The 8,194-nt window shown below is 55.1% G+C and overlaps 3 protein-coding genes across 8 annotated transcripts; 1 reads left to right on the top strand and 2 right to left on the bottom strand.

The window, feature by feature from the left end:
• Nucleotides 1-1,777, top strand: MOGS (mannosyl-oligosaccharide glucosidase; the record flags this gene model as incomplete). The annotated part of the gene is made up of 1 exon (XM_011980762.1): nt 1-1,777. A coding segment is annotated over one exon (1,563 nt), but the record flags the coding sequence as incomplete, so codon positions are not given.
• Nucleotides 1,778-1,946: 169 nt separating this feature from the next.
• Nucleotides 1,947-4,761, bottom strand: WBP1 (WW domain binding protein 1). 4 transcript variants are annotated; one of them, XM_011980727.1, is made up of 5 exons: nt 4,188-4,301; nt 3,943-4,030; nt 3,115-3,217; nt 2,811-2,987; nt 1,955-2,639 (listed from the first exon to the last, which is right to left on the bottom strand). In XM_011980727.1, exons 2-5 carry the CDS (start codon nt 3,988-3,990, stop codon nt 2,179-2,181), a joined length of 789 nt encoding a protein of 262 aa, XP_011836117.1. In that variant the 5' UTR covers nt 3,991-4,030; nt 4,188-4,301; the 3' UTR covers nt 1,955-2,178. The 4 variants fall into 4 exon arrangements, with proteins under 4 accessions (XP_011836114.1, XP_011836117.1, XP_011836116.1 ...); XM_011980724.1 differs by lacking the exon at nt 3,943-4,030 and having other exon boundaries at nt 1,947-2,639; nt 4,188-4,761; XM_011980726.1 differs by having other exon boundaries at nt 3,943-4,761.
• A 155-nt stretch (nt 4,762-4,916) lies between these two features.
• Nucleotides 4,917-7,852, bottom strand: INO80B (INO80 complex subunit B). 3 transcript variants are annotated; one of them, XM_011980720.1, is made up of 5 exons: nt 7,707-7,852; nt 7,284-7,476; nt 6,945-7,063; nt 6,606-6,775; nt 4,917-5,536 (listed from the first exon to the last, which is right to left on the bottom strand). In XM_011980720.1, the coding sequence occupies exons 1-5, from the start codon at nt 7,813-7,815 to the stop codon at nt 5,006-5,008; spliced, it is 1,122 nt and encodes a 373-aa protein (XP_011836110.1). In that variant the 5' UTR covers nt 7,816-7,852; the 3' UTR covers nt 4,917-5,005. The 3 variants fall into 3 exon arrangements, with proteins under 3 accessions (XP_011836110.1, XP_011836111.1, XP_011836112.1); XM_011980721.1 differs by having other exon boundaries at nt 7,284-7,491; nt 7,707-7,782; XM_011980722.1 differs by having other exon boundaries at nt 4,920-5,536; nt 6,606-6,730; nt 7,707-7,788.
• Nucleotides 7,853-8,194: the final 342 nt, after the last annotated feature.

The raw sequence follows: 8,194 nt of genomic DNA, 5'->3' as shown, positions 1-8,194 counted from the left end.
CAGTTCTTGATACAGCAGGTGACCCTGAAAGTTCCCTTTTCCATAGAGTTTGTGTTTGAATCGGGCAGTGCCCAGGCAGGAGGAAATCAAGTCCTACCAAGACTGGCAGGCAGTCTACTGACCCATGCCCTGGAGAGCCATGCTGAGGCCTTTAGAGAGCGCTTTGAGAAGACCTTCCAGCTGAAGGAGAAGGGCCTGGGCCCTGGTGAGCAGGCTTTGGGTCAGGCTGCCCTCAGCAGCCTCCTTGGTGGAATTGGCTACTTCTACGGACAAGGACTGGTATTGCCAGACATGGGGGTGGAAGGGTCTGAGCAGAAGGTGGACCCAGCCCTCTTTCCACCCCTACCTCTTTTTACAGCAGTGCCTTCCCGGTCATTCTTCCCACGAGGCTTCCTTTGGGATGAGGGCTTTCACCAGCTGGTGGTTCAGCGGTGGGATCCCTCCCTCACCCGGGAAGCCCTAGGCCACTGGCTGGGGCTGCTAAATGCTGATGGCTGGATTGGGAGGGAGCAGATACTGGGGGATGAGGCTCGAGCCCGGGTACCTCCAGAATTCCTAGTGCAACGAGCAGTCCATGCCAACCCCCCAACCCTACTTTTGCCTGTAGCCCATATGCTAGAGGTTGGTGACCCTGACGACTTGGCCTTCCTCCGAAAGGCCTTCCCCCGCCTGCATGCCTGGTTCTCCTGGCTCCATCAGAGCCAGGCAGGCCCAGTTCCACTATCTTACCGCTGGCGGGGACGGGACCCTGCCTTACCAACCTTACTGAACCCCAAGACCCTACCCTCTGGGCTGGATGACTACCCCCGGGCTTCACACCCTTCAGTCACCGAACGGCACCTGGACCTACGATGTTGGGTGGCACTGGGTGCCCGTGTGCTGACGCAGCTGGCAGAGTATCTGGGTGAGGCTGAGGTAGCTGCTGAGCTGGGCTCACTGGCTGCCTCACTGGAGGCAGCAGAGAGCCTGGATGAGCTGCACTGGGCCCCAGAGCTAGGAGTCTTTGCAGACTTTGGGAACCACACAAAAGCAGTACAGCTGAAGCCCAGGCCCCCTCAGGGGCTGGTTCGGGTGGTGGGCCGGCCCCAACCTCGACTGCAGTATGTAGATGCCCTTGGCTATGTCAGTCTTTTTCCCTTGCTGCTGCGACTGCTGGACCCCAACTCATCCCGCCTTGGGCCCCTGCTGGACATTCTAGCTGACAGCCGCCATCTCTGGAGCCCCTTTGGTTTACGCTCCCTTGCAGCCTCCAGCTCCTTTTATGGCCAGCGCAATTCAGAGCATGATCCCCCCTACTGGCGGGGTGCTGTGTGGCTCAATGTCAACTACCTGGCTTTGGGAGCACTCCACCACTATGGGCATCTGGAGGGTCCTCACCAGGCTCGGGCTGCCAAACTCCACAGTGAGCTCCGTGCCAATGTGGTAGGCAATGTATGGCGCCAGTACCAGGCTACAGGCTTTCTCTGGGAGCAGTATAGTGACCGAGATGGGCGAGGCATGGGCTGCCGCCCTTTCCACGGCTGGACCAGCCTTGTCTTACTGGCCATGGCTGAAGACTACTGAAGGGAGGGAGAGGAGGGGAGCCAGGCCACTCATGCCATTCTGGCTCTAGAGGGACAAAGGCTTCTGGCTTCTGCCCCCAGTCCCTTGGATACCAGTAATTCAAACCTTCCTCATTTCATCTCAGGTGTCTCCTTACTGTCATCCCACATAGCCCTGGGGTGAATGTGAATTCAGAGTCTATTTTTCTAAATAAATTGGAAAAAACATTTTGAACTCTACTGCTTTTGCCAGATTTGCCTCACCAAGAGGCCTTAGGTCAGTCCAGGCCTCAGGATTGTCTGCTGTCCTCAGGGAAGGTAGGGTCAAGTGGCCATAACCTGTCCCCTTCAAACCCAGTCAGGTCAAGTGCAATGCAGTGAGTTGAGCTTTAGTCCACCCAAATCCACAAGTGGCTGGTTCAAATCTCTTTAATGAGATCAAAGGCTCCTGTGTATATGTCTTGATGCCTTGTGGGGGTAAAGCTAGCACAATCCCCCAAATACTGCCCCTCTCCTCAGGGCTCCAGCCCTTTCGGGCAGATCTAGGTAGGCAGGAAGGGGCCAAAGGGAACGCAAGGAGGTGGGACTAGGGCTGTTTCTGGTGGGCAAGTAACCCACCCACCCTCTCAAAACTAACTTACGGGATGTCCCCTTCACTGGAGGACAGCCCCATGGGAGAGACCTGCAGTACAGAATCTGGGGGCAGTGCACAAGGGGAATAGTCCTCCAGATCTGGCAGGGTGGCACTAGCCCTCACCTCCTTGACTGGCTCACCCTCACCGGAGGCAGGACAAGGGCAGAGCTCAATACCGGAGTCACCAGTTAAACGGCGATAGCGACAGGAGGGGGGTGTGGGGGCAGGGCTCACCCCTGCCGCAGGCTCAACCTCCTGATGAGGGGGGGCACTCTGGTGGGAGGAAACACCTTCCACATTTGTTCCTTCGAAGTGGGCAGGGCAGCTGGATGAGGAGGAACACCAGGTTTGTTCGCTGGAAGCAGTCAAGGGGAGGCCTGGGGCCACAGTATAAGCGGGGGGTGGTGTGCCTGGGCGGTGAACCACATCCTCGTAGGCTGGGGGCTTGAAGGTGCTGAGGAGGCCTGCAGGGGAGAAAATTGGCATAATTCGTTGAAGGCAACCAGGTATAGGGTGCTAGCTTTTATATTAGGGAAAAATACTTTGAAATGTGTAGAAAAAGGAATGTCAGATGATTTGGGGTCCTGGTTCGGGGAGGGCCACTGGTAGTTGACCCAGAGCATCAAGTCACTCACGAAGGTCAAGCAGTGAACCGGTAGGGAAAGGACCAGCCCCATGGCATGCCCCATGGTAGGCCAACAAGTTGATTTCACGCTGCCGCTGCTGTTGTTGCAGCCGGAGTTTAGCTCGTCGGTGGCGGAAGGCGCAACAGCAGCTAAAGAGGATGAGGACAGTCCAGAGCAGCCAGAACCCTGCAAGAGGCAAGGAGGGAGCGACTCAGGCATCTTTCATGCAGAGAAGGGGCCCTGAAGGCCGAAATTCTGAGGTCCAAGGGAGGGTGGGCACAGGGACCTGGAAACAGCCCTCTTGGAGACTTACACCAGAGCTCATAGTAGTAGGTGCAGCAGCCAGTCTCCCCACAGCAGTGACCACTCTCACAGAGGTAGGGCTGGTTGTTCACTCCTGGGCACAGCTCTCGAAGCTGGGGGCAAGGAGGCACTTAGAACTAAGGGGGATTCCAGCGCAGGGCACTGTCCACCCCCACCTCCTGCATGCACATACACAATCCCACCCTGTGAACCAAGTTCAGCTTGGAGAGATGGGGGAAGTGGAGGATGCTGAGAGGAGTGTTGAAATATCTGAAGGGCTGTCAACGTGGAAGAGGATTTGGAATAGCAAGAATCAGTCTAGAGAACAAGACAAAAGTGTGGACATACAAAGAGGGAGATTTCAGGTCTGCATATATAAGACTTCCTTCACACTCAAGCCTCACCCTCCCCAACCCCCCTACCCCCATCCCCCCGGTGCTTTCTGTTATGGGAGTGTTTTGGCAGAAGCCAGAAGACAGTCTGAGATAATCTCAGTCTCAGACAACGGGTAGGGGAAGGTCATTTCCAAAGCAAGTTGCTTTCATTATCCTGCGCGGTTCACTACCCCCACCCCCAACTGGATCTTTCCACCCCTGGGCCTCAGGCTCCCTAGGACAGAGGAGGGGCAGTGTGAGACCCAGAGCAGTGCTCCCAACCAGATGGGAAGCTGTGGATGATAAAGGATGGCATCCAGGGCGCGAGTCTGGGTTCCAGCTCTTCTCCAAATTGCTCCCTCAAGAGAAGACGCTGCCGGACTCTGTTGTGACAACAGGCACATAGAAAAAGATCACAAATAACTGTTGCAAGACAGAGGGAGCCTCCCTGGGGCCTGCCTCACTATGCCTCTGGTCACTGGCGAGCCACCGCAAGCTTCCACTGCAGCCATGGGATGGGGTCTATGAGGCTACAGGAAAAGTCAGCTGCATCTACGTTACAAAGTTTAGACAAAGAGTGGGACATGTTTAGGAACTTCACAGTACCTTTGGCTCCGTGAGTTCCTCCCCCACCCCCAAAAAGGAAGGGATAAGGAAAGGGGAAAGAGACAAACGGCTGTCGTGATAGGCTTTGGAGCTGTTGGGATACCTGCTGTTGCGATGCCCGAAGTGCCCCCCAGGCCTCCTCGCTGCCGTTCCCGCTGCTGGCCCGAGCCATGCCTCCACCTACAGCCCCCTGAGGATCACAGCCTCCTCTACCGCCAGCCGCCCCGCCCCTGCCACCTCTGCTGCCACCGCCATGGTCCCTGCCCGGCCCATCTTCGCTGCCGCCACCATCACTACGCGGCCTGAGCTTCCATCCGGGGAGAACTGCACCAACTAGGACTCAGATTGCTCTGCCCTACCAATCAGCATCGTCCCTTGACGGACAGGCCAATAGGAACAGGTAAGAGGTTTCTCCCTGTGACCAATCCACAGCAGCGCCTTCGCCGCTCTCCCAGACAACATGAGCTTGTACAGACAAAGAGTAGGGGAAGGTTCGACCCACGGCCCTGACTGACAGCGGCAATAGCCAATACAGACAGCAGAACAGGCTCTGGCATATCAACCAACGAACAGCCGTCCCGAAGACCAAGGTTACCGCTGATTGGCTTGCGCCATGTTTTCGGAATGACGCCAAATGCCGGCGACCGCCAGGTAATCCCGCCTGTAAGAGGCGGGGTCCCAAAAGTCGGTCCGACTCTGGCCGCAAAGCAGCCTAGTTTCTTGCGGTGCTTTCCAAGCCCCAGGCATCGACGCAAGCTCCGACAGGGGCAAAATATGTGTATACCGGAGACTGGTCTGCCCACAACATCCCACTCCCCCAGTTCTGTACAAGCCAAAGCACCGGATGAAATTTAATAGGGTGGGGAAGACACTCAAGAGCGGGCATGGGACAGGGCGCAGAGTCCAGGTTAGGTAAGGGCCTTACGTAGCCAAAAGGGGGGATCCAGGGCCCTCGGGTCCCCCCAGCCGCATCTGCAGGTTGATGCGGTAGCACTGAAGACTGCAGAGTGCCTGGCCGGTGCGAGAGCAAGCGTAGCGGCGCGGATGGGGACAGCCGGGGACAGAGCAGCGCGGAGGCGGGCCTAAGGGGGATGGCCGCTGAGACACCGCCGTGGGGGTGGGGACGCCAGGTGGGAAGGAAAGGGTGGAACCCTGTGCTCCGCTGCAGTAGCGCACCATGGGGGCCGGAGCCGCAGCCCGCCCTCCCCGCCGCTCGCCCCGTGCGGCTCCCCGGCCTCCCCGCCCACTGGTCGCCGCAGTCTTGGTGAGGCGCTCGATAGTCTGGTTCTTGTGCTCTTCTGCCCGCCGCGCCGCCTGGAGCCGCCGCTTACGCGCCCGCTCCTCGCGCTTCAGCAGCATCTCCTCTGTGAGAGCAGGAGCTGGACAGCCCTCAGCCACAGGCAGCGGCAGCATCGGGGAAGGCTGACTCCGCGCCTTCTGGAGCAGAGCTCGCTAGGGAGAGACAGAGACGGGGTGCTGTCTGAAAACGGAGGAGGATGGAGAGGCGAGGTCGGTCAGATCGGGGGAGGGGAAAGCAGGGACATGGAAGGCAGGGTCTTGAGCAGCGCAGGCCTTGGGAGACGGGATATTAATAAATAAGCACCCTCTCCAGGGGACCTTCCATAGGTTCCTCTTCATAAATACTGCCTCATCCCAGATCTCCTGACATTCAGCTTTAGGTCCTAAACTCTCAAGGGGAGAAGCATCAATAATGTTGCCTGCCTGACCTGTGCACCAAAACTGTACCAGCTTTCCCAGAGGTCTGTTGTTTTTAATCTTATCTCAGTAGAGAGTATCAGTTGGATAACTGCTGAAGCCAAAATCCCAGGCTTAGCCTTGATATAGTTTCTCTCCATTCCCCTCCCCACAAGTATCTACTTCCAAAATATAGCCATATTTCATATGATTTTCTCCATCTCCACCACTTTGGTCTTGGTTAAAGCAACCACTGCCTCTCGGCTGATTACTTCAACAGCTTCCTAGTTGGTCTCCATACTTCTATCTCTTGTCTCCACGGAGATTCATTCTCTACAAGGATGCCAGAGTAATCTATTGAAATGTAAACCAAGTTTGTCACTTCTCTGCGTACAGCCCTTCAGTGGCTTGTGCAGTTTTTCTTCTCCTTTACTCTGCTAGACATGTTCCAGTCTCAAGGTCTGTGCACCTGTTGGTCTCTGCTGGAAAAGCTCCTCTGGTATTGCAAATGTTATCTCTTCAGAGAAGCCTTCTCTAACTACCCTAAGTCTCTCTTCTGTCATTTTCTATTTGTTTGTTTATGCCATTTCTATTTCATCACCCTATTCTTTTTGTCATAAACCATATAGCTTTTTGAAATTATTTATTTACTTATTTACTTCCCAGCCCCCCAACACACACACTAGAATACTAGCTCCAGGAGAACAGAAACTTTGTCTGTCTTTTCTCCACTATCGATATCCCCACTACCACGCAAAGTGCTTGGGTCGTGGAGAGTTCTCAATACTGTATACTTTGGTGAGTGAATAAACAATGACCAACATACCTGTCGAGCAGTAAGCAACCGCTCATTGATCTCCTTCTTGAGGTCTCCATTATCATCCAGCTCCCCCTTCTCCAGGGCATCCAGCCACCTCTGTTCCTCCTCTTCCTCTTGACCCCCTAACCCTCCTGATAGGTCCCGAAGTGGAGAGGGAGAGAGATTACTGTCTTCATCTGGGAAGGAAGTTGGAGAAAGAAAAATAGAATTGTTCAGATGGTGCACCCTAATTTGGCTGAGTTAATACTGGGATATGGAAAATCCTAACCCATTTCAGAACCAACCTTCTTTCCTTAGGCGGGTATAATAAGAAACCCAGTTTCCCCACCTCCAGATCCTTCTCACCCAGCCAGGCACGGTACTGCTCAAGGGGGACTCCTTCCATAGGTTCCTCTTCATTATCCACAACCATAAGGGGAGAGGGTGAGCGAGGCCCCTCTGGGATTACAGTGAAGGTAGGAACACTGCAGAGAAGCAACACTACTCTTTAAAATGAGCACGCGTCTCCTCCTCCTACGCAGTAGCTCCACCCAACTTTCCCCACCCTCTTAAGACTCTTGCTGCCTAAACCTGGACCATGAAGTCACAGTGTCCATTCGGTCTTCTAGAAAGTCCAGTCGGCTTCTAACTACTTTCTCTGCTCCTAAAGTTCCCCTTATAAAACTTTGACCCTCTTGGCCTCACCTCTTGGTCCCCAGGACTTGTCCCCCAAGCTTGATTTTGAGTTTGAGCTGGGGCTTGGCAGGGGACGGCTGCGTGGGCCCGGCATCTTCTTCCTGATGGTGTTTCTTCTTGTGTTTCTTCTTGTGCTTCTTGTGTTTTTTCTTGTGCACTCCATGGCCATGGGCACCCGCCAGGCTCAACTCCAGGGCTTCTCCTGCGGAAGGAACGCCTGTCGACAGTGTTCGGCCGGAGGGTGGCAGGGGAAGCCCTGAATAACCTAAGCCCCTACCGATCCCACCCTTTCCGCAGTACTCTCTGTTACCATAACAACAGCACCGCCTTTCTCCTTCCCACCTGTGGCCGAAGTACCCTGAACTCTCCGAGGAGAAAGAACGGGACTTCTTTTCTAACACGGCCTAAATTGCTTGATCTATCCGCGCTTACCCGGCTCAGGGGCCTCCATAGCCCCAGAGGTGCTTCCACGCCGCCACAGCTTACTCATGAGGTCCTGCAAGGAAAGGGGACTAGAAATGGTTGGGACACACGCAGACATGCCTTTTCCGCCCCGCGGAAAAACTGGAGCCAGCAAAATAACCAGTTACTTCCCGTTCGTAGCAACCATCCTTGTGCGGGGCACGCTTCGCGTCCAAAATCGTCCCTGAGAAACAAGAATCCTTCCAACTAACGTTCCGGTCCCTCTGAGGTCGGGACGGCCCAGATGGGCAGGGCTTTCCCCTGGCTCCGCCTCCCCACACTAGATTTCAGAACTCAACGCGGGTGAATCAATTATTGAACTCGAGTTTGGTGAATGTATGTATACGCCAGACCAAGTGCGGGAAGCTAGTCTAAGAGGATGCAAAGATGAATATGAACACCGCCCCTGTCCTTGAGGAACTCACAGTTGGGTGGAGGAATCCATAAACTATACTGAT

The sequence above is a fragment of the Mandrillus leucophaeus genome, unplaced genomic scaffold, assembly GCF_000951045.1.
Source record: "Mandrillus leucophaeus isolate KB7577 unplaced genomic scaffold, Mleu.le_1.0 Scaffold216, whole genome shotgun sequence".
Lineage (NCBI taxonomy): Eukaryota > Metazoa > Chordata > Mammalia > Primates > Cercopithecidae > Mandrillus > Mandrillus leucophaeus.
The sequence above is the reverse complement of the archived record's forward strand: the minus strand, read 5'-3'. Positions and strand labels throughout refer to the sequence as shown.

What these genes read in the sequence shown, in the direction of transcription:
- WBP1 (XM_011980724.1), bottom strand. Translation starts at nt 4,256, where the DNA reads ATGGCTCGGGCCAGCAGCGGGAACGGCAGCGAGGAGGCCTGGGGGGCA. An exon ending in CTACTACTATGAGCTCTGGT is followed by an intron (nt 2,988 to 3,114) that starts GTAAGTCTCCAA and finishes TGCCTCTTGCAG; the next exon opens with GGTTCTGGCTGCTCTGGACT. An exon ending in CGGTTCACTGCTTGACCTTC is followed by an intron (nt 2,640 to 2,810) that starts GTGAGTGACTTG and finishes TCTCCCCTGCAG; the next exon opens with GCCTCCTCAGCACCTTCAAG.
- INO80B (XM_011980720.1), bottom strand. Translation starts at nt 7,815, where the DNA reads ATGTCTGCGTGTGTCCCAACCATTTCTAGTCCCCTTTCCTTGCAGGAC. An exon ending in TATGGAGGCCCCTGAGCCGG is followed by an intron (nt 7,477 to 7,706) that starts GTAAGCGCGGAT and finishes TTCCTTCCGCAG; the next exon opens with GAGAAGCCCTGGAGTTGAGC. An exon ending in GCAGTACCGTGCCTGGCTGG is followed by an intron (nt 6,776 to 6,944) that starts GTGAGAAGGATC and finishes CTTCCTTCCCAG; the next exon opens with ATGAAGACAGTAATCTCTCT.